At 44.9% G+C, this 26,078-nt stretch overlaps 1 protein-coding gene across 1 annotated transcript in view; it reads right to left on the reverse strand.

The window, feature by feature from the left end:
- The window catches only part of ccnd2a (cyclin D2, a), a 209,481-nt gene that overhangs the window by 63,489 nt on the left and 119,914 nt on the right, over nt 1-26,078 (reverse strand). Inside the window, exon 3 of the mRNA XM_070435262.1 lies at nt 7,494-7,545. Coding sequence (XP_070291363.1) covers nt 7,494-7,545 — 52 coding nt within the window. The remainder of the gene's footprint in view (nt 1-7,493; nt 7,546-26,078) is intronic.

The raw sequence follows: 26,078 nt of genomic DNA on the forward strand, positions 1-26,078 counted from the left end.
TGAGAGAGAGGCAGAGAGAGAGAGTCAGGGAAAGTGAGAGAGAGAGGCATAGAGAGAGAGGCAGAGAGAGAGAGAGAGGGAGAGAGGCAGAGAGAGGGAGAGATAGACAAAGAGAGAGAGAGCAGAGAGAGAGAGAAACACAGAGAAACAAGAGAGAGAGAGAGAGAGAGCTGTCACCAGTACAAGGTGCTGTCCCAGATGTGTGTGACAACAATCCCTGTGTAATAGCCAGAGACAGAGAGTGTGTGGAGGGAGGGGGGCTGGGCAGAGAGAGAGGCAGAGAAAGAGAGTCTGAGAGAGAGAGGCAGKGAGAGAGAGGCTGAGAGAGAGGCTGAGAGAGAGGCAGAGAGAGAGAGAGAGTCAGGGAGAGATAGAGATAGGCAGAGAGATAGAGGCAGAGAGAGATAGAGATAGGCAGAGAGATAGACACAGAGAGAGATAGAGATAGGCAGAGAGATGGAGGCAAAGAGAGATAGAGCTAGGCAGAGAGAAAGAGAGAGAAAGAGAGAGAGACCTGTTACCACAAGAAAAGGGCAACCGGTGAAGAACAAACACCATTGTAAATACAACCTAGATTTATMTMTATTTTTCCATTTTGTACTTTAACTATTTGCACATTACTAAAACACTGTATATAGACATCCTATGTCATTTGAAATGTCTTTATTCTTTTGGAACGTTTGTAAGTGTAATGTTTACTGTACATTTTTTATTGTTTATTTCACTTTGGAAATGTAAACATATGTTTCCCATGCCAATAAAGCCCCTTAATTTGAAATTTAATTGAAAGAGAGAGGCAGAGAGAGAGAGAGAGAGAGAGAGAGAGGCAGAGAGAGAGAGAGAGGCAGAGAGAGAGAGAGAGAGAGATAATAGACGGATGGCGGGTCTGATGAGGATATGAATCTGGCCGGCTGGTGGATTTATGAATGATTGGGATCGCAGGGGCACGTGGACGGATGTGCCTGACCCGCTTCCCTTGCCCTCAGATATCCCCAGTTAGCAGACAGACTGTTATCCTCATACAAAGCGAGAGAGAGAAAGAGAGAGAGGGAGAGAGAGAGAAAAAGGGAGGGAGAGAGAGACAGACAGAGAGAGAGACAGAGAGAGAGAGAGACAGAGAGAGAGAGAGACAGAGAGACAGAGAGACAGTGAGACAGTGAGACAGAGAGCGAGACAGAGAGCGAGACAGAGAGCGAGACAGAGAGCGAGACAGAGAGAGACAGAGAGAGAGACAGAGAGAGAGAGAGGACATTAGCACAACATTGTGGCGCAGCATTTTCACAAAGCTTGAACTCACTGCACTCAGTTAGTAAGTCTGATGATGACACACACATTCTTGAACAAGGAAGTCCTTTGCAGTTTTTCTATTTGTATTTATTTTTGGTGTTTGGTGCATTTAATGAGGAGCGGACAATAACATAATAAGGATGACCTGTATATAGGGTCATCATGTGGATAATAAAAAGCTTACGAAATATGTGTGCCGTGCTCTTCCCAGCTTCAACTTGGAAGGGAGGTCAAGCTGCAGCGCTGTAGCAAACCAGAAGGCCCGTTCCCATCAAGCCTGCCGAATATCTTGACTGATCTCCCTCGAAGCTGGAAACAATTTTGGAGGTCTTGGGTGAGTAAAATAATCGTGTAATACAGGCTTGATTAAGCCACTTAACAGACAGAGCGATGGAGGTCCAACTGGGCAACAGGTTTTGGCTACTAACAGTGAAGCTCTTTGAGACAGACAGGCATGTAGAGTACAGTGCCAGCTAGCCGTGGACACTTACAAAAACATCTCAGAGAGACTACGATCACTACTAGTGCAATAATGTCAAATCAGGTAATGAAGGAATCTCACAGGGAATCATGTATTCACCCCTGCTCCCCAACCACTCAATCACATATTTTCACCCCACCTCACCCCACCCCACCCCACCCCTCCCCTACCAAAACCACAACAACAACAAAAAAAGGAACAGGAGAATGTTTGCACTTATCTACAGGAAATAGCATTAGCTGAAAGTGGACTCTGGGGTCGGGGCATGAAAGGGATGGCATGGCCGAGGCAATCATTAGCGCTGTCCCCCGACACATGGCCTGCCCTTGATCCTGAGCCGGGCCCTGATGGAACATGGAAGGTGGGCAGGGGAGGGCCCGCTGCCCTGGGTGGGCTCCCCGCTTGGCCCTCGCACTGGGACCGGCCCCCATCAGCCTGGTATGTCGGTATGCATGATGAGGGCGCCCGCTCCTATGCCCATGTCAGGGGACTCTGCCCAGTGAGCCGGCTGAACACAACCTTGCCTACCGCAGCACATCTCATCTCTGAAGGAAATCAAGCAAACATAACAAGATGGAAACTGATCTTAGATGGAATTGCAGCTGGTCATAGTTGGCCTGTGTTTCGCATCCATTCCTCCATGTTTTCTCTTCACCGGCTAGTTACTCACGCATGAGGACCAACAACTCTCTTAGTCCGGTCCCACAATGCCCTGCCCCACTACCAACGACGGTCCGTCTCTCAGTATTTTCCCAGCATTTCTCAACTCCAGCAATTTTTTTCCCATGGTCCCTTTTCAGGGAACCTATTTGAGGCAGTCTATCAAACAACACTGAAAAAAGTATCTCAGAAAAATCTGCAATAAGAAGTCACTTTCCCTGGCATAAATCAGTTCCCCAGTAAGCCGACGCTGAGTGGGTCTGTTGTTGAGTTGACTCTAAATCTGCACAATCGTTCTCCACTCCCTCTGACAGCTTTCAGCAAGCATTATTATCCAACTAGTGTATTGTTGTGAATAGGYTATTGAACCGAGTCAACTCACATGATGAGTGGTCAGTTCAGCCAGAAGAGGACTGGCCACCCCTCAGAGCCTGGTTCCTTTCTAGGTTTCTTCCTAGGTTCCTGCCTCCTATAGTTTTTCCTAGCCACCGTGRTTCTACACCTGCATTGCTTGCTCTTTGGGGTTTTAGGCTGGGTTTCTGTACAGCACTTTGTGACAGCAGCTGATGTAAGAKAGGCTTTATAAATACATTTGATTGATTGCTACAGTATTTCCTGTGCATTCAGGGCCAATACGTCATTTGCACAGCAGAAAGCCTGTAGCTATCCTTWTGTGACCTGTGTATGCGACAAAGGTAGATGCAAAGCAATGTCTGAGACAGGTTCCTCACGCTACCCTGGCTTCCGAGCATGTCACCAAGTGGCTAAAACTGTCCCAGAGCTCCGCGGCTCAATCTGTCACAGCCCAACAGAATACCCAGTGTCAGGTTGTCCCTGATATACCACTCGTGTGTCTGTCACGCATTGTCAACGCAGACTCACATAGTATTGTACGAGTGACATGGTGAACAGCTCACCGGGCTGAACAAATMAAGGAAGGAGGCAGGGAAATGTATTCCCTGAGATCTCTTTGATTCTATATCAAGAGGTTCTCACAACAACTCAAGATGCTGTGACACCACTGGCTTATCAGAGGCACTATTAATACTATGGGACCTCAGGGAACAACGACTCTGTCCCCCGTCCCTGGAGAAAGAAGGAGGAAGTCATTGATTCTTCCCACCACAATCTCTGGGAAGAACAGATCTTGCTTTTCCCTTTCAGTTGATGGGGTTATTATTTTAAAGGCTGTGAGAGACAGAGAGAGAGAGAGAGAGAGAGACAGAGAGAGTGCTAGCCCACACTAGTTTATTTCTGTGTCCACCCGGGTGAGGGGACAGGATAGGACCAAGAGTTCCAAGACAGGCCTCTTTTACGGCCACTCCTTCCCAGGATTGTGACCTCCTCCCTGGGTATTATTCTCACAGTCGCAGCCTCTGTTCTCCATATCTCCATACCCCCAGGATGTAATGTGTAGAACAGCCCAGTGGCCTAGATGTAGTGCATCACTCAGAAGACATGTTAGTCACATTCACGAGCTACACGTGCTTATTAGCAATGATTTGTTACAGATATCTATGACAAGGATCTGTGAGAAAAATAGCCCTCGCTATGGTTAGGGATCTACCTGAAGTCACATCTTGACAGGTTTGGGTTACGGCTCTACGTTTAACATGCAATTATCCTCCTGGTCCCGTGTGGCTCAGTTGGTAGAGCATGGCGCTTGCAACGCCAGGGTTGTGGGTTCATTCCCCACGGGGGGACCAGGATGAATATGTATGAACTTTCCAATTTGTAAGTCGCTCTGGATAAGAGCGTCAGCTAAATGACTTAAATGTAAATGTAAATGTCCTCCTGAAAGCTTGCTGAACTGTCTTTGAGTCTATTGACTCTGGAATGAAGAGACTTTTCTACTACGACACAAAACTGAGCTCAATACAGCTGTAGGGCCAAGGGACATTCTGCTGCTGCAGACGACCAGACATGTTCTATTATCCGGTTCAAATCTGCGAGCTCTTCCCTCTGCCAGTCTACCTGTGTCTTAGCTCCCTGTCCAAGGTGTACCAACTACAATGGGATGAGTATCACCCCATTCTTCTCTCATTCTCTCCTCACACTCATTGAATGGGGGATTTCCATTGTGAGAACCGATGTTCATCGGGGGCCCACCTAACCATTTCAAGATACACAGCGAAAACCCGCACTCACTTGTATGTACGCACAGCTGAGTGAGCACCACTTCTTGGGCTAGGGTTAACTGTTGTATGCATGTGCAGAGGCATGTTCCTTTGGCTTCGAAGAGAGAGAGAGAGAAGAGAAGAGAGAGAGAGAGAGAGAGAGAGAGAGAAGAAGGAGAGAGAGAGATGGTTGTTGCTACACTGATCCAGGGGCGGCAGCTGTTATGGTGGGGGGGGGGGGGGGGGGGGGGGGGGGGGGGGGGGGGGGGGGGGGGGGGGGGGGGGGGGGCGGGGGGGGGGGGGGGGGGGGGGGGGGGGGGGGGGGTGGGGGGGGGGGGGGGGGGGGGGGGGGGGGGGGGGGGGGGGGGGGGGGGGGGGGGGGGGGGGGGGGGGGGGAGGGGGGGGGAGGGGGGGGGGGGGGGGGGGGGGGGGGGGGGGGGGGGGGGGGGGGAGGGGGGGGGGGGGGGGGGGGGGGGGGGGGGGGGGGGGCGGGGGGGGGGGGCAGAGGGGACTGACGGGGTTGGTGGTGGCCTGAGGCGGGATGAGGGGAAGACAGCAGCAGTTGCTGCAGACCTGACTGACGTGCACAACGAGCTACTCTTCCTCCTCCGAGCCCTGTCTGTCTGGATCTAGTGCAGCCAGCAGTGCTGCAGAGGAGCAGATGTTTCCTTTATTTAGCCACCGAGCTAGAGACAAACCGGGGGCTAACCTGGCAGACTGTCTGTCATTGATGACGTGGTACCAGAGTGTAGCTAGCGACGAGCAGCTAACAGAGGGGCCTTTATTGGTGCTGCTCATCCTGATCTTTTCTGGAACTCTGACTTTAGCACCGGATCCCAGAGTCAGGACGGAGATAACCAGAGAAAGACAGACAGGAAGGGAGACAGTCAGGCACAGTGGACCGGAGAAAATTATTTTCAAAAATATATAACGTAATACTGTATATAAAAAAAGGCAAATAAAAAAGGATATATTTTCATCAATGAAAGTGTTATTGAAATGAAAATACTACTCATATCACTATGCTTTACAGCTTCCTTTGACAGACATTTGTTGCTCCGTAGCATCTACAGATGAAACATTATGGAGTCTTAGAGGAGGCTTGGGTATGTCCAAAATGTCACAAATCTTCCAACTTCATTTCATTTGTCCTCAATTGCTTTAAAATGCAAATGTGAAATATTTGTCAACAATTCTTTCTCCAAAGGACCCTTCTATGGATTACATCTTGTGAAAATCCCCCCCAAATCCTGAGCTTTTTCTAGTTTGTGAGGAATCACCCAGTAGCGACTGCCCAGGGTGGCTGGTGTGGAATAGATAAGGGGGGGGGGATCCAGCACCCTGAGCTCAACCTCTGTTCTAGAGCCCTGGTCAGTCAGCTGTGGGGAGGCAGCTGCTGCAGAGACTAATCCAAAAACCAAACGTATCTGAGCACAAGTGTGCTAGCACATGTCCAAAGTGTCGAGTCACTCTGAGCAGAACCACTTCACTGAGGGATGACCTGACACACTGGGTGTCTGTCCTATGCCTCCATCCATAGACCCCTCATCTTAGGGACCAAGAGAAATCCGGTTCCTCGCCAAGAGACTCAGGCAATGGTGTAATACAAGGGAATGTGTCTGTTTGTCATGTTATGACCCAAAGACAAGCGGCAAATGTTTACTTAGGCCTGTCAGCTTGATACCCGAGCGACAAATTATTTCAGGACACTTCTATTTAAAGTGGATGGTCCTTGATGTATTGAAAAAGACTGTATAACTGCTGTATAACATCAAATGTTTWAAAAAAAAAGAGACATGAGAGTGGCGGATGGGACAGAAATCACCTGACCGCCATTTACAGGAAATAAAGCCTGTGGAGTTTCGGTGGTTTAGAAAGAAAGACACAGTGCTGGTATCAGATCATTTGTGAAAATGACAACAACATATGTGACCACTAATAGATTATCATATGACCTTTACCTTCAAAGTGGGCACGGGCTCCCATGCAATCCAGCCTCCATGAAGACATTTAAAGACATGAAAAAATACACCGGTTGGCGAATCGGACTACTGTCATTGATCAATTGACCAACGACTGTGGAGTATCTGAAATGTTCTGTAATAGTTTGGCAGAGTTACGAATGAGATCTCAGCGGGTATATAGATGGTGTTGAAATTCCTTTCTCGATTCATTAACTGTGTATACTAAAAGAATCTGCCGACAGCCACTATCGACTCGTGAACAAGTAGGCTTCGTGGAAATATGAAATAGTTATCCACTAACACTCGCACATGATGTAAAGTGACAATCAAAAATACAGACAGTTTCATTTCTTATAGACATACTCATTGTTATTTCCAACAATGCTGCACATGAACAGAACTTTCCATCCCTGTAGATAGAAGACTAGAGTCATGCTAGATTTGAGTTTGAAACCACCATAAGTGAACACGGCTATACAGATGTATAAGAAAGCTCTTGAACCTCATTCCTAAGCGCAAGACAGACAAGCAGGAGAGACTGGTTTCAATCAAAACAACAGTGCAGAAACAGCCTTCCCCAATCTATAGTCAACAACACGAAGTGGTATCTAAGAATACTGTAGGCATTCAGTGTATACTCTGGGAAGTAGAATGACATACGTGCACTAGAGTACGTGCACACACACACACACACAATCACTACGCAATACTTTATTCTATCCTATATCATCTACACCTCTCGTATACTACTAGTCTAGTGTTTCAGGATATTCTATTTCTCAGATGCTCATCAAATTGCCAGAGGGAATCTGCAGATACAGGGAAACTTTCTTATATTTCTTCCTGACGGTACAACACATGCATCACCCAAAAAGCCCAAGATCTTGCTGTGCTACAATGTCTTCATTGAAAACAGTAGCCTTCCCATGTGAAAGCAGCACCTCAAATGTACAAAGTAAACCACAAGAGCTAGTTAAGTCTTACCTGAGATGAGCCACACCCAACCAACCACCATTCCTGACTCGCTCCAACGCTCCTAGAACAACAAACACAAAGACACCATTAAATAAACTGAGTGACTGACAGCCGTTTTATAAACTCCAAGAAAGTACTGCTCAAACTTAGTTTACTATTCTCAAGACTTTGTAGTTAAGGAATCAAATCAATCAGACTGATGACGTTGACTGCATGGAAAGTCCTATTCCTCTGAACAAAAATATAAACTCAACATGCAACAGATTCAACGATTATACTGAGTTACAGTTCATATAAGGAAATCAGTCAATTGAAATAAATTCATTAGGCCCCAATCTATGGATTTCACATGACTAGGGTGGACCTGGGAGGGCGTAGGCCCACCCACTGGGGAGCCAGGCCTAGCTAACCAGAATGACTTTTTTGCCACAAAAGGGTTTTTATTTCAGACAAAAATACTCCTCAGTTATATCAGCTGTCCGGGTGGCTGGTCTCAGATGATCCCGCAGGTGAAGTGGAGGTCCTGGGCTTTATGCACGGGGTACCAGTACCGAGTCGATGTGCAGGGGTACCAGGTAATTGAGGTAGATATGTACATATAGATAGGGATAAAGTGACTAGGCAACAGGATACATTTATGCACAAACTTTGAGAGAAATAAGCTTTTTGTACGTATGTAACATTTCTGTGGTCTTTKATTTCAGCTCATGAAACATGGGACCAACACTTTACATGTTGCGTTTATATTTTTGTTCAGTATAATTGGAATTCCCCTGACAGTAGTCTACTGACTTTTCTGAAACGAGATAAAACAAATAACACGTGAATTAAAACGTTCACTTAACCTACAGAGTCATCATACCTGTAAAATCCCTGTGTGGGTGACTGGGAGCTCATGTAATCATGTGTTCACACAATTACACAATCTGGATCTGAAGAACACTGTTTCAGCCTGTGTAACTGTGATATGGCTGAATGCTCAAATCCAACCCATCTAGTTTACCGTTTTTGAACGAGGCATCAACTTATGCAAGAACAGAGCTGCATTCATTAGGCACCAAATGGAAGAAAATGGACACAAACAGGGAGGAACTACCTGAACCTAACATTTGTTTTCATTTTACATTAGTCCCTATATGAACATGACCCTGATTAAGAACGACAAGCCATCATTCTATACGGTTCAAACTGTCCAGGTTCTACAATGTTTATTTTAACATTCAAAAGACATTCAACTGATGTTACAATAATGTTCCCAGAACACTTTTCCACTGCAGGGCCACCCCGTGCATATCACAGTTCCTATTTCATTTCCACTTGCCCATGGCCCGCTTGATTCCTGGAACCAAGTGAGATATTCAGCCTCGTTTGATATCCGGTACTGACCTCTCGAACCAAGTAGTCCGGTGGGTGGGGTTACAAATGGCCGTACTCAATGATTAGTCTCACGCAAATGATGTCACAGTGTCGCGTATGTTAATACTCATGCACTAGTCACTGGGCGTCATTTTTTACAAGAGAAGGCAAATCTGACATGATGACGCCCATCCACGAAGATCAGCACGGTAATACATTGTTTTTAGCCAAATTACTTTCTAGCTAGCTACCAACGTCTTTAGCGTAGCTAGCTGTAGCGTGTGAGAGTGAACACTGTACAAGACATGAACCAGAGTRGACAACATCCATGGAAGGCCAATGCCGTGAACATAGCTACATGTTTTTTTTGTTGGCCGGAGTATCTAACTCATACAAACAACTCAAGAAAGGCTGTTCTGTCAACATACTTGCAACATCAAAGGAATGTTTTTTGCACCCTGATACAAACACTATCTGAATGTCAGTTTGAGTGTTTTAGGAACCAATCTCTTGTCATAATCCCACAATGTTCGCACAACCTAAAGAAATATTCTGGGAACCTTTAAAGAACAGATTAAATGTGTTCTGGGAACGTTCTTGCAATATCAGTTGGGTGTGTTTTGCATCCTGAATGAAACATTATAGAATCATCCGCACATCTGGACAGTTTTTGTGTTTTGGGAACATGTCTTTTTGTCCACATAATGTTCACACCATAGTGTTCTTCCCCACAGTGATCAGTTTATCTGGGCCGGCGATTTTATTTATTTATTTAACTAGGCAAGTCAGTTAAGAACAAATTCTTATTTACAATGACGGCCTACCGGGGAACAGTGGGTTAACTGCCTTGTTCAGGGGCAGAACAACAGATTTTTACCGTGTCAGCTCTGGGTTTCGGTCCAGTAGCCTTTTGGCCCAACGCTCTAACCACCAGGCTACCTACCGCGATGCCTCAGGCCCTCCAACCAAAACAGGTCGGAGAGCTAAGCTTACATCCGAAAGTTAAAGCCCCCAATCCATCGCAGGAGGAGTAGAGAAGGAGGAAGAGGAGCTTAATTGAACAGTAAGACCAGGTTCACTTCACCTGGAAGGAATGCAAGGAGTGGGAGAGGGAAGGAGGGAAGGAGGGAGGGGTGCTGTATCATGAAAGCCAGTGAGATGTGAAGTTGTCAAAACACATTTCTTTTCAAACAAAGTGAATATAAAGTGCGAACACAAAGATCTTCAATAGGCAACGGGCACTAACAGATCCCACAACTTCAGAAGTCAGGAAATGGGAGAAGATGAATGGTGAGGGGGACATCTAGGAGTTAAGTCCCTCCATTGTCCCAGCTCTCTTTTTAAAACATCTTCTATTATTTAGAAATGTCTTTGAAATCTGAACACTTGGCAAAGCATTATTGGTTATAAAGCAACTCTCCGTACTTTACAACTCTTTTCGGGCCGGAGGTCAGAGACCTAGCAGTGTAGTGCCAGGACAACAACCTCTCCCTCAACGTCGGTAAGACAAAAGAGCTGATCGTGGACTACAAGGAACGTAGGTCGAGAGCATCAAGTTCCTTGGTGTTCACATCACTAAGGTACTATCATTGTCCACACACACCAACACAGTCGTGAAGAGGGCACGACAACGCCTCTTCCCCCTCAGAAGGCTGAAAGGTTTGGCATGGGCCCTCTGATCCTCAAAAGGTTCTACAGCTGCACCATAGAGTACCACAGTATCAGTCAAAATACCCATAAAACCTAGCGGTCAAACAGGGAAATGGTTCTAATCGCTTTTCCGCCATTCATTTTTCCCATAGGGTTTTTCAGAAACACTTCAAATAGGGGCTGTGTTCCATGTAGGCTTACCCTAGCCTGATATTTTGATAACCATGTAAATCTCTCTAGGACAAGGTGACTCCCTGCCACCTAGGACCTCTATACTAGGCGGTGTCAGAGGAAAGCCCTAAAAGAATTGTCCAAAACTCCAGCCACCAAGTCATACAATGTTCTCTCTGCTACCACATGGTAAGCGGTACCAATATACCAAGTCTGGAACAAACAGGACCCTTAACAGCTTCTACCCCCCCCAAGACATCAGACTGCTAAATAGTTAGTTAAGTAGTCCGGGTAGCTATTGGTTAACTATCTGCAATGACCCTTTTTGCACTAACTCTTTAGACTCACATACGTTGCTGTTTACTATATATTATGTATCCTGTTGCCTAGTCACTTTATCCCTATCTATATGTACATATCTACCTCAATTACCTCGTACCCCTGCACATCGACTCGGTACTAGTACCCCGTGTATAAAGCCAAGTTATCGTCACGCATTGTGCATTTATTACTCGTGTTATTATTTTACTTATTTTCTCTGCATCGTTGGGAAGGGCCCGTAGGTAAGCATTTCATTGWTAGTCTACACCTGTTGTTTACGAAGCATGTGACAAATAAAATGAAATTGTATCTGAACTTCTTTGTTGAGGAAAATGTTTTACTTACTACGACTGTGATATTAAGATGAATGGACTAACTGTAAGTCACTCTGGACAAGAGTGCCTCCTAAATTACTAAAATGCCGTGAACAATGCTGTGAACAATGCCGTGAACAATGCCGTGAACAATGCCGTGAACAATGCCGTGAACAATGCCGTGAACAATGCCGTGAACAATGCCGTGAACAATGCTGTGAACAATGCCGTGAATAATGCTGTGAACAAAGCCGTGAACAATGCTGTGAACAATGCTGTGAACAAATGCTGTGAACAATGCTGTGAACAATGCCGTGAATAATGCTGTGAACAATGCCGTGAACAATGCTGTGAACAATGCTTGAACAATGCTGTGAACAACATTATACTAATTTTCCCCAATCCTCATTCTCTGGGCCCCTCATCTCTAAACGAAGATATCAAGACAGCTCTACTTTATCAGAGTGACTGGAATGTCGCTCTTTTCTGTTTTTGGTGTCTAACGCAATGCCAACATGTTATCCAGGTGGATATCAATAAAGACTGTGTGCTTCAGGTAGAATCCCCCCACCGTTTCTGGAGCCTAATCTCTCTATTGAAGCAGCTGCATTGATTTGTGATTGGTACAAAGGCTGAGTAAACAGCTCGGCCAATGCCACCCAAGGAAGGACTGGAAGTGACTCCGCAGTCAAGTGCTTTAGTCTCCTTTAGGATTTGTTTGGAGAAGGGTTTGCTTATCCATTCTATCCATTCAGCCRCGGCTAACTGGCTGCATCAGTGGATTAACAGAGTTCTGGATCTCCTCTGGATCTTTGTCTGGGCTTTTTGTTTGTGGCCCTGTTAGAATTCCCCCTGTTTTTGTCTCTCTCCGCTGTTGTCAAGCAGATGTTCTCTCTGTGGTCAAGAGACACATACTGAGACACACACACTGAGACACACACACACTAAGGCACACACCCAGCCACGCACGCACGCACGCACCCACCCACACACTGAGACTGCTTTGATGGCGAAGTTTCAGCTCATCAAGGAGGGTAGTGTAGGGGTAGTAAAAACAAATGGCAGGAGAAAGAGAAAGGTAGAGGAAAGCAGAGGTAGCCACTAAGGACATGCCACATTCCTCTCCTGTTTTTGCAGTCTCTTGTATCCTTTTGTTCTATGAGAGTGAGCGTTGAGCGTTGACATGGGGTGAGATGAGCCACATGTTCTGGTCAGTCAGAGAGATTGAACGAGTGAGACGGAGAGAGAAAGACAGAGAGAGAGAGAGGGACAGACAAAGAGGGACAAAGACAGAGAGGGAGAGAGAGAGGGGAGGGGGATAGAGAGAGAAAGAGAGGGTGAGAAAGAAAGTGAGAGAATGGAAGAGAGAATGGAAGAGAGAGAGAGAGAGAGAGAGAGAGAGAGAGAGAGAGAGAAGGGTAGAGAGAGAGAGAGAGAGAGAGAGAGAGAGAGAGAGAGAGAGAGAGAGAGAGAGAGAACTGAGCGGGACGAAAGAGTGGAGGTGTGGAGTTCCGATCCGTGGCTCCACAGAGTGCCTGGCCTCCACTAAACCATACAGCCATCAACATCCTTCACAGGCCACTTAGGTTGACACCTGCGCTGACAGCTCCGTCAACTAACTACAGCCCGGAGGGTGGGAACACATGCCGAGACAGGAAGTGGACGGTCAGACAGGTCAGAGGGGGTCACCAGAGGTCAACAGAGGTCAGCAGATACAGTGTCTAAGAGCATGACAAATAGGTGGGAAGGTATTGGAGATGTTTTTACAGGCATCGGGTAGTAACATGTGGGTTGGGTTCATTTCTCACTCATTCTGTCCATGATTTCCCGTACTGTCACACACACATCTTTACAAGAGCAGGCAGGTGCCAGTTACCCAGGATGAAACCGCCTCACAGTTAATGAAACGTTCAATGTTTGAATAATGTTTTTTTGCATAATGGGACATAGACGCAAGAAAAAAWTTTACAACGAGCAAAGTGATGATGCTGTATGTGGCTGCTATGAAAGTGAACTGTGTGCACGGGTAATCAGGGGTGTATTCATTCTGTCGATTCTGTTGAAAAACCTTTCTTAAACAGAAGCAAACGGAACATAAGAGGCCATTTGTGAATTTGTCCGATAGAAACTCTTGTTTTTGTTGCAAAATGGAAAGTTTTGCAGCTGTTTGGACAAATGATTACATCACAGATCAGCTCGATGCAGGAAAGTGTGTGCAAGGCTGTATTGAATGTGTCACTGTCTGTCACCTTGATTACTCCAACTTACTCCAACGAAAAGGGTAAATATCAGGGGATATCTTTATCTATATATTTCCGGATATTTGACATTTGATAAGCTATAAGGAGTAGATATGCTCCAGATACGCTTGTCCTCATTGTCAACTGATGTGCGTGCACCCACTAACATATTTGTAGAATATTCTAACTCCAGAAATGGTATGTGTCAACATGCTGACATATCTAAGACTTCATACTTACGCTTGAACGAATCCACATATTTTCAGAAATGTATCATATCTGTATTACCTGATCATTTATTTATCCATATAAAAAAAATACAAATCTTAATTATATAGATATCCTTATTTGACATGTGAATGATAGATATTTTTATATTCATCCCCGTATGTCTGATCAAAAATAGGCAAAGTCCGAGTCATGAAATGTCCAGCGGCCAAATTATTTGACCTATTCAGCCGCCAAAACTCATTGTGCTTCTTCATTTGAAGGTGACATATCTGAGCATACATTGCACCATATTCAGTAGTAGGCTATACAATGGACGGAAAGGTAAACATTGTCATATTTAATGCAAGTTGCTATTTCCAAAGCACATCTCTGCTATTTCTGTTTAAAAAATGCAGCATAGCAAATCCAGAGCTCCAATCAGAACACATGTTTTTGGGAAAGATGCAAACGTAGTCTAATCTTCGCAAAAATGGTATTTCATTTGATTGACAGAAAATAAAAGTTGCACACCCTCAGTAACCCATCCCTAGGGCTGTGGCGGTTGTCGTAGCCAGCTATTGTCATGCAAATGACTGCCAGTCTCACGGTAATTGCCGTTAATGAACAATAAACACGTTTAACATCTCCATGCCTCCACGCGTACAAGCCGCTGATGTGTGCCTTTGGAACATCGACATTTTAAAAAGTTGAATAAATCCATTATTTAATTTAGGCAGGTCTAAATAAACATTATGATATGAATAAAATATATTTCAGTAGAACAGAATATGAGTTGGCCTATTTTAGCAGACAAGATATGCTTATACAGTGCATTCGGAAAGTATTCAGACCCCTTGACTTTTTCCACATTTTGTTACGTTACAGCCTTATTCTAAAATGGATTAAATAAATAAAAATCCTAATTTATCTACACACAATACTCCACAATGACAAAGCAAAAATAGGTTTTTAGAAATGTTTGCAAATTTATAAAATATAAAAACAGAAATACCTTATTTACATAAGTATTCAGACCCTTTGCTATGAGACTCGAAATTGAGCTCAGGTGCATCCTGTTTCCATTGATCATCCTTGAGATGTTTCTACAACTTGATTGGAGTCCACCTGTGGTAAATTAAATTGATTCAACATGATTTGGAAAGGCACACACCTGTCTTTATAAGATCCAACAGTTGACAGTGCATGTCAGAGCTAAAACCAAGCCATGAGGTCGAAGGAATTGTCCGTAGAGCTCAGAGACAGGATTGTGTCGAGGCACAGGCCTTTGGCAGGGCACCCAAACTTTTCTGCAGCATTGAAGGTCCCAAGAACAAAGTCGACTCCATCATTCTTAAATGGAAGAAGTTTGGAACCACCAAGACTCTTCCTAGAGCTGGCCGCCCAGCCAAACTGAGCAATCAGAGGAGAAGGGCCTTGGTCAGGGAGGTGACCAAGAACCCAGTGGTCACTCCGACAGAGCTCGAGAGTTCCTCTGTGGAGACGAGAGAACTTTCCAGAAAGACGACCATCTCTGCAGCACTCCACCAATCAGGCCTTTCTGGTAGAATGGCCAGATGGAAGCCACTCCTCAGTAAAATGCACATGACAGCCCGCTTGGAGTTGCCAAAAGGCACCTAAAGGGCTTTCAGACCATGAGAAACAAGATTCTCTGGTCTGATGAAACCAAGATTGAACTCTTTGGCCTGAATGCCAAGCATCGCTTCTGGAGGAAACCTGGCACCATCCCTACGGTGAAGCATGGTGGTGGCTGCATCATGCTGTGGGGATGTTTTTCAGCGGCAGGGACTGGGAGACTAGTCGGGATCAAGGAAAAGATGAATGGAGCAAAGTACAGAGAGATCCTTGATGAAAACCTGCTACAGAACGCTCAGGACCTCAGACTGGGGAAAGACCTGAAAATAGCTGTGCAGGGACGCTCCCCATCCAACCTGACAGAGCTTGAGAGGATCTGCAGAGAAGAATGGGAGAAACTCCCCAAATACAGGTGTGCCAAGCTTGTAGAGTCATACCCAAGAAGAGGTTGTAATCGCTGCCAAAGGTGCTTCAACAAAGTACTGAGTAAAAGGTCTGAATACTTATGTAAATGTGATATTTCTGTTTTTTTTATATACATTTGCTACATTTTCTAAAAACCAGTTTTTGCTTTGTCATTATGGGGAATTGTTTGTCGATTTATGAAGGAGAAAAATGATTTAATACATTTTAGAATACGGTTGTAACGTAACAAAATGTGGAAAAATTATTCACTGTTAAGTCCTGTGCCATTATTTTATATTATATGATTTTATAGTAAGAAGAATATAATTGAAAATACAAAGGATATTTTTCCCATTCCCGAGCAAGTGCACATATGTAGCGGCTATGTTAAGTGTAAAAGTGATTATTTAAATCTATACACTAGATTTAGAGTTGTTTGCCTTCTTTAGTTGTGAATGATACAAACCTTAGAATGTATTCGAAATCAAAATATATGTTCTGACTGCATGATGCGATTATAGGCTACGATGATTTGAAAAAGTAAAAAAAAAAAGAAGACTATTCTCAATTTAATCTTGTCTTTACTATTATGTAAAATTAGTTTCGATTTAGAATGGCCCATTATCAAATGCGCAGGTGCATGAACAGGGGGGAAAAGCATATAATTCGTATGTACTAGAAAAGCGAATGAAGGCCGCTTTACCTCAGTTTGGGTAGGCTAGTCCAGTTTTAGGCTATAAAACTGGAGTAGAATACAGTAGCAGCTGGGATCCTCCTCTTATTAGTGGCAACCATCAAAACTCTGCTTTCTCACAGGATATAGAAATCTCTGGGCTTGTAAGAATAATTATTTAAGATATGTGTTTTTTATGTGTTATGAGTTTTTTTTAAATTATTATTATTGCTAGGTATTACTGCACTGTTGGGAGCTAGAAACACAAGCATTTCGCTGCACCTGCGATAACATCAGCAAATCTGTGTACGTGACCAATAAACTTTGATTTGATTATTTCACCCCACGCATCAACCACTGTTTGAGGTGCCATGCAGCCTCTCGCTGGGTGACAGGTGATATTCCATCCAAACTCTGTATGCCATGGGCTCTCCAACCCTGTTCCTGCAGCTACCCAGTGCTTCAGTTGGGAAACCAAGTCAAATATTATCGGGAACATCGATAGCAACATGTTTTCACAACAAAACATATTTCATTAAATTGTTGACAGCCCCGCTCTCTGCGCGATCGAGAAAGTAATGAAGGAGAGAGAGGAGAGTTGGAAACGCACAGTGGTGACATATTCTATAGCTAAAGGTAATGTGTCAGCCTATTAATTATGAAAATATTTTTAAAATGCCCTATTACTATGCTATTCAACATCAAAATACAAATTCATTCACTAAAATTGTAGACTAACTCTGTAAGAAACCCTGCACAATCAATGAACCAACAGCATTGCCTAGGCCTATACGTTCTCTCCCAGACTCATGGATAGAACGTTTGGAGCGTAGCATAAGGTAACAAGTCAATCCAGTATGCATAATAATACAGTCCACACTCAAAGGCGATTACTAGAATTAGGCTAGAACAATTAAGTACCAAAGACATCTTAAATCCTTTAAAAAAAGAGTTTTTCTGCCATGTGTAATATATGGTAGGCTATTAGGCTGTGTATTGTATAACGGCACAATCATTATTTTTTATATTTATTTTGGCATGGGCTCATATATAGGCCTATGCGTAATCAAAAGCTCTAATATGCATATGGGGGTTTTGAATTATACATCACCATAGAAAGTGCTCTCCATTTTGTTGTGTTTGGCTTTGAAACAACATCCACAATGACCATGTTTTCCACTCAATTTCAACCTGTTGTTGAACTTCTTTCTTCAAATTGATCATCACAGTTAAGTGAGTTTTAAAAGCACATACTGTTTTGATGATAAGTGTTTGATGTGATTTTCTATTMCATTTGCATTGATGTCGGAGTGGTTAGAGGGACAATAGAGCCCTGACTACCTGAACATTAGGACCTGATGGTGGAACAATAGAGCCCTGAGTACCAGGCCATTAGGACCTGATGGAGGGACAATAGAGCCCTGAGTACCAGAACATTAGGACCTGATGGTGGAACAATAGAGCCCCTGAGTACCAGGCCATTAGGACCTGATGGAGGGACAATAGAGCCCTGAGTACCAGGCCATTAGGACCTGATGGAGGGGACAACAGAGCCCTGAGTACCAGGCCATTGGACCTGATGGGGGGACAACAGAGCCCTGAACCAGGCCATTAGGACCTGATGGAGGGACAACAAAGCCCTGAGTACCAGGCCATTAGGACCTGATGGAGGGACAATAGAGCCCTGAGTACCAGGCCATTAGGACCTGATGGAGGGCAACAGAGCCCGAGTACCAGGCCATTAGGACCTGATGGAGGGACAACAGAGCCCTGAGTACCAGGCCATTAGGACCTGATGGAGGGACAACAGAGCCCTGAGTACCAGGCCATTAGGACCTGATGGAGGGACAACAGAGCCCTGAGTACCAGGCCATAGGACCTGATGGAGGACAACAGAGCCCTGAGTACCAGGCCATTAGGACCTGATGGAGGGACAACAGAGCCCTGAGAGTACCAGTCCATTAGTGACCCAACGGTCATTAGCGAGTTGGATACTACCAACGCATGTCCCGAGTGCATAAGAGGAGATTACAGTGAATCAACGATCACGTGGAATTGGACTACCACTCATGACTGCTGGTGTGTGGTAATACCGTCACCGCAACAGCCCTACCTCTGCCTGCCCTGTTTGTTAACATGGACCATACGATGGGTGCAGATTAAGTCATCAGTGGCGATCCCTCGCAGTCCAGGACCCAACGCGGTGGTAGCGTTGGTCTGTGATCCCCTCCAAACTGTCTAAATTATTATTTTAGATATTGCAAGAAAATATAGTTAGTTCKCATAACCATACCACAAGGTAGCTACTATACCTGCTTCATTCATGACGAGAAAACAAACTGGAACTAGCTAGTACGACAAGTTGCTATTTCGTTAGCTAGCTAGTTAGCTAACGAATCCTCCTCTGTTCCTCTGGTGATGTAGAGGTTAACCCAGGTCCTGCAGCCCCCAGCACCACTCCCAATCCCCAGGCGCTCTCATTTGTTGACTTCTGTAACCGTAAAAGCCTTGGTTTCATTCATGTTAACATTAGAAGCCTCCTCCCTAAGTTTGTTTTATTCACTGCTTTAGCACACTCCGCCAACCCTGATGTCCTAGCCGTGTCTGAATCATGGCTTAGGAAGGCCACCAAAAATCCAGAAATGTCCATCCCTAACTATAACATAACATCATTCCGACAAGYTAGAACTGCCAAAGGGGGTGGAGTTGCAATCTACTGCAGAGAAAGCCTGCAGAGTTCTGTCATACTATCCAGGTCGGTGCCCAAAKAATTCGAGCTTCTACTCGAATTGTTTGTCCACCTTTCCAGAAACAAGTCTCGCACCGTTGCCGCTTGTTATAGACCCCCTTCAGGCCCCAGCTGTGCCCTGGACACCATAAGTGAAATGATTGCCCCCCATCTATCTTCAGAGTTCGTACTGTTAGGTGACCTAAACTGGGATATGCTTAACACCCCGGCCGTCCTATAATCTAAGCTAGATGGTCTCAATCTCACACAAATTATTAAGGAACCTACCAGGTACAACCCTAAATCCGTAACCATGGGCACCCTCTTAGATATCATCCTGACCAACTTGCCCTCTAAATACACCTCTGCTGTCTTCAACCAGGATCTCAGCAATCACTGCCTCATTGCCTGCGTGCGTAATGGGTCCGCGGTCAACGAACACCCCTCATCACTGTCAAACGCTCCCTAAAACACTTCAGAGAGCAGGCCTTTCTAATCGACCTGGCCCGGGTATTCTGGAAAGATATTGACCTCATCCCGTCAGTAGAGGATGCCTGGTTGCTGTTTAAAAGTGCTTTCCTCGCCATCTTAAATAAGCATGCCCCATTCAAAAAATGTAGAACTAAGAACAGATATAGCCCTTGGTCCACCCCAGACTTGACTGCCCTTGACCAGCACAAAAACATCCTGTGGCGTTCTGCATTAGCATCAAATAGCCCCTGCGATATGCAACTTTTCAGGGAAGTCAGGAACCAATATACTCAGTCAGTTAGGAAAGCTAAAGCTAGCTTTTTCAAACAGAAATTTGCATCTTGTAGCACTAATTCCCKAAAAAWTTGGGACACTGTAAAGTCCATGGAGAATATGAGCACCTACTCCCAGCTACCACTGCACTGAGGCTGACACGGTCACCACCGATAAATCTACGATAATCGATCATTTCAATAAGCATTTTCTACGGGTGGCCATGCTTGCCACCTGGCTGCCCCTACCCCGGCCAACAGCTCAGCACCCCCCGCTTCTCCTTCACCCAAATCCAGAGAGCTGAGGTTCTGAAAGAGCTGCAAAAATCTGGATCCCTACAAATCAGCTGGGCTAGACAATCTGGACCCTCTCTTCCTAAAATTATCCTCCGAAATTGTTGCAACCCCTATTACTAGCCTGTTCAACCTCTCTTTTGTATCATCTGAGATCCCCAAAGATTGGAAAGCTACTGCGGTCATCCCCCTCTTCAAAGGGGGAGACACTCTAGACCGACACTGTTATAGACCTATATCCATCCTGCCCTGCATTTCTAAAATCTTCGAAAGCCAAGATAACAAACAGATCACCGACCATTTCAATCCCAACGTACCTTCTCCACTATGCAATCTGGTTTCTGAGCTAGTCATGGGTGCACCTCAGCCACGCTCAAGGTCCTAAACGATATCCTAACCGCCATCGATAAAAGACAGTACTGTGCAGCCGTTTTCATCGACCTGGCCAAGGCTTTCGACTGTCAATCACCGCAATCTTATCGGCAGACTCAATAGCCTTGCTATCTCAAATGACTGCCTCGCCTGGTTCACCACTTCTCAGATAGAGTTCAGTGTGTCAAATCGGAAGGCCTATTGTCCGGACCTCTGGCACTCTCTATGGGGGTGCCACAGGGTTCAATTCTCGGGCCAACTCTTTTCTCTGTATATATCAATGATGTCGCTCTTGCTGCTGGTGATTCTCTGATCCACCTCTATGCAGACGACACCATTCTGTATACATCTGGCCCTTCTTTGGACACTATGTTAACAAACCTCCAAACGAGCTTCAATGCCATACAACACTCCTTCCGTGGCCTCAAACTGTTTTTAAATGCTAAAACAAAATAACGATTGTTGCCCGCACCCCCCCACCCGACTAGCATCACAACTCTGGACGGTTCTGACTTAGAATATGTCTAGGTGTCTGGTTAGACTGTAAACTCTCCTTCCAGACCCACATTAAGCATCTCCAATCCAAAATTAAATCTAGAATCAGCTTCCTATTTCGCAACAAAGCCTCCTTCACTCATGCTGCCATACATACCCTCGTAAAACTGACTATCCTACCGATCCTTGACTTCGGCGATGTCATTTACAAAATATCCTCCAACATTATACTCAGCAAACTTGATGTAGTCTATCACAGTGCCATCCGTTTTGTCACCAAAGCCCCATATACTACCCACCACTGCGACCTGTATGCTCTCATTGGCTGGCCCTCACTACATATTCGTCGCCAAACCCACTGGCTCCAGGTCATCTATAAGTCTTTGTTAGGTAAAGCCCCGCCTTATCTCAGCTCACTGGTCACCATAGAAACACCCACCCGTAGCACGCGCTCCAGCAGGTATATTTTACTGGTCATCCCCAAAGCCAACACTTACTTTGGCCACCTTTCCTTACCGTTCTCTGCTGCCAATGACTGGAATGAATTGCAAAAATCACTGAAGCTGGAGTCTTATATCTCCCTCTCTAACTTTAAGCATCAGTTGTCAGAGCAGCTTACCGATCACTGTACCTGTACACAGCCAATCTGTAAATAGCACACCCGACTACCTCATCCCCATATTGTTATTTATCCTCTTGCTCTTTTGCACCCCAGTATCTCTACTTGCACATAATCTGCACATCTATCACGCCAGTGTTAATGCTAAATTGTAATTATTTCGCCCCTATGGCCTATTTATTGCCTTACCTCCCACTCTTCTACATTTTCACACACTATACATAGATTTTTCTACTGTGTTATTGATTGTACGTTTGTTTATGTGTAACTCTGTGTTGTTGTTCTTGTCGCACTGCTTTGCTTTGTCTTGGCCAGGTCGCAGTTGTAAATGAAAACTTGTTCTCAACTGGCCTACCTGGTTAACTAAAGGTGAGAAGAAAAAAAATATCAACCAGTGATACGAAATACACCTGAAGGTTTTAAAACTTTAGCTGTCACCTTGAGACTTGATAGGGGGTAAAAAATATTATGGGTGTGCAAAGCTGTCATCAAAGCAAAGGGTGGCTAATTTGAAGAATCTAAAATCTAAAATATGTTTATATATATTTATATATTTTTTAACACTTTTTTGGTTACTACATGATCCCATTTGTGTTATTTGTTTATACAGTCAGTCATTGTCAACATGACGAGATAAAATAGGATGTCACATATCTCAGGATATCCATATCCAGCCAAAGGAAATGTCCATGTGTGATATTCTGAGTAATCCCAGTATCATATACTGAGTTACAGTTCATATATAGAAATCAGTCAATTGAAATAAATAAATTAGGCCCTAATCTATGGATTTCACATACCTGGGCAGGAGGTGCAGCCATGGGTGGGCCTGGGAGGGCATAGGCCCACCCACTTCGGAGCCAGGCCGACCCACTGAGGAGCTAGGCCCAACCAATCAGAATGAGTTTTTCCCTACAAAAGGGATTTTTTACAGACAGAAATACTCCTGGAGGTCCTGGAGGTTGTGAAGCCGGTTGGACATACTGACAAACTCTCTAAAACGACGTTGGAGGAGGCTAATGGTAGAGAAATTAACATGACATTCTCTGGCAACAGCTCTGGTGGACATTCCTGCAGTCAGCATGCCAATTATGCTCCCTCAAAACTTGAGACATCTGTGGCATTGTGTTGTGACAAAACTGCACATTTTAGAGTGACCTTTTATTGTCCCCGGCACAAGGTGCACCTGTGTAATGACCATGCTGTTTAATCAGCTTCTTGATATGCCACACCTGTCAGGGTGGATGGATTATATTGGCAAAGGATAAACAGGGATGTAAACTAATTTGTGCACAAACTTTGAGAGAAATACGCTTTTTGTGCTTATGGAACATTTCTGGGATCTTTTATTTCAGCACATGAAACATGGGACTTTACATTTATATTGATATTTTTGTTCAGTGTACATGTCTAAAAGACACATCTGGATTCAGAATTTGTCAGGATATGGTGCATATCCACAAAACTCCAAATATGCATTCGAAATGGTCTGTATTCTCCAGAATATCAAAAATGTGTCATGTAAAGATATCCTCTGATATATGGACCCTTTTCACCCAGTGCTACATTCTAAACTTTCGTTGGTCGGCTAGGTTGTAGCAACCTCATGATGTGTATAAGGAAAACTCAAGTATCATGTAGTATCATCTAAACCTATCCATATTACATTGAACTGGGTGAATGGAATATGAATGACAGTCATTCAGTATGCTGTAATAGAAATAAGGCCATGCTCAACAACAAAAAAAGTGTCCTCCATAATCTTAAACGTCACCGACCGCCACACAGGCATGCAACCACACATGTCCAATTTGTGTAGGCACTCTCACTGCCACAAAAACCCATACCTTCACACCCAAACACAGACACACACGAGATACGCAAGCATACACACATATAAGTTAAAACGCACGCACAAACACGCAGACAGACACATGACCAATTATAAGAACAAACGTGAGCCACACACACACACACACACACACACACACACACACACACACACACACACACACACACACACACACACACACACACACACACACACACACACACACACACACACCACACACACACGAAAGTTTTAGAGCATTCAAGCTCTCGCTCCGACAAGAGAAGTAAGCTACCTAGCCAAGTCTAGGGGCACATTCTTGCTGTCTCCTCACTCAGTGCTAGCACAGCAAGTGGCTTTGTGCCTCCCTCGCCGACTGCTCCTTTTAAGAGTGCTTAATGGGTCAAACACAATGCACTTTGTGTTACAGAGCAGTGAACCTCCTGTGAGGGGAGCTGCCATGTCACCAGGGTTCAGGTGGAGGGGTCTGAAGGGAGACCCATGATGGGTTGGAGTAATGGGCGACAGGCAGGGTTGGGTAGGTTACTTTCTAAATGTACTCCGTTACAGTTACTAGTTACCTGTCCAAACTTGTAGTCAGTAAGGTAACTTTTGGATTACCCAAACTCAGTAAAGTAATCCGATTAGTTACCGTTGGATTACTTACTCCTTAAAGGACAATTCCACCCATATTTTTGGTATTTGTTTCATTAATCCATTGTTGACATAAGCAAAACATTTTGGGACTGTCAGCAATCAAGTTAAGATATGTAACTTTCAAAATACAGAAATCATCCATTTTGCATCATATGATGCAAAACGGCACATCATATAATGCATCATACAAGGATGATTTCTGTATATTGAAAGTTACATATCTTGAAAACTTGACTACTGACAAGCAAAGCATTTTGGTACTATATCAACAAGGGACTAATGAAACAAATACCAAAATATTGTTTTTGGGTGGAGTTTTCCTTTAAGAGGCATTAGAAGATGACAAAAAGTATCTTTCAAATGCATTTGGTGTGTCATCATAGTGGTCTCTGACTTGTGGTCCGACTCAATCAGGTGTATATCACTGAGAAAGCAGAAAGTTGTCAAAGTAATCCAAGAAGTAATAATCTTGTTTTTCAAAAGTATCTGTAATCTGATAAAAATATTTTAGCTGGTAACATAACTGATTTCAGAAAAAATATTAAAAATACGGATTACATGTAACTGATTACTCCCCAACCCTGCCGAAAGGGCAGGTCTCCTCTGACTGGGGCCACACAGAGTCAGGGGCCACACAGAACCTCTAAGCCCTGGCTGCTATTCACTCAGAGCAAATGGAAGATGTGGCGGGAGAGTACAGGGCTCAATCACAAAGTCAAACACTCCACACACACACATGAAAGAGGCATTGTAAGTTCAGGCCCTACCACCACCCCTGAGCCAACGCTCAGTCCAGCACCACATAGCATGTCTTGGCCTCCCCTCCCCTCCTCTCCTCTGTCCCCCCTCCTCTCCACCCCCAACTGCCGGCAGTCCAGGAGACTCTCTCCCCCGCTTTCTATCCAGCCCTGAACCCTCTGAACAGCCCTGGACTCCGGGCCCCAGCACACAGGGCCCCAGGCAGCACACTGAGGGTCACCAAGTACGGAAATGTCCAACAGTGGGGAACAGCTGCATGGGCTGGCCTGGACTGGGCCCAGCCACCTCTCAGCCACAAAGGGCTGTTTGTGCCCCGACTGGGTGGAACATAAAACACAAGAGATAAGCTGAGTGACAGTGTTTGCCAGGACCAGTGGGCCTCCACAAACAGGAACTGAGTGCAAGTGGCTGACACACACACATGGCAGGGTCACTGAGGGGTGCAAACAGGCTCCCAAAAAGGAGTTGCACTCCTGTCTTTGTCTGGGGATTCCAGTGGGAGTCCCCTGAAAGGGGTCAGAGGTGGTGGTGTGGAGGAGTATGAGTTAGGGTATGATTTGGGGCTAGGGGGTGTGTGAGGATGAGTATGAATTAGGGTATGATTTGGGGGTAGGGGGTGTGTGGAGGTGTATGAGTTAGGGTATGATTTGGGGGTAGGGGGGGTGTGAGGAGGTGTATGAGTTAGGGTATGATTTGGGGGGTAGGGGTGTGAGGAGGTGTATGAGATAGGGTATGATTTGGGGGTAGGGGGTGTGAGGAGGAGTATGAGTTAGGGTATGATTTGGGGGGTAGGGGGTGTGAGGAGGTGTCTTATACACATCTAGATGTGTATAAGAGATGGCTTCAGGTCATCTATAAGTCTTTGCTAGGTAAAGCCCCGCCTTATCTCAGCTCACTGGTCAACATAGCACGCGCTCCAGCAGGTATATTGCACTGGTCATCTCCAAACCCAACACTTTCTTTGGCCGCCTTTCCTTCCAGTTCTCTGCTGCCAATGACTGGAACGAATTGCAAAAATCACTGAAGATGGAGACTTATCTCCCTCTCTAACTTTAAGCATCAGCTGTTAGAGCAGCTTACCGATCACTGTACCTGTACACAGCCAATCTGTAAATAGCACACCCGACTACCTCATCCCCATATTGTTATTTATCCTCTTGCTC

This window comes from Salvelinus sp. IW2-2015, linkage group LG26 (assembly GCF_002910315.2).
Source record: "Salvelinus sp. IW2-2015 linkage group LG26, ASM291031v2, whole genome shotgun sequence".
Classification (NCBI taxonomy): domain Eukaryota; kingdom Metazoa; phylum Chordata; class Actinopteri; order Salmoniformes; family Salmonidae; genus Salvelinus; species Salvelinus sp. IW2-2015.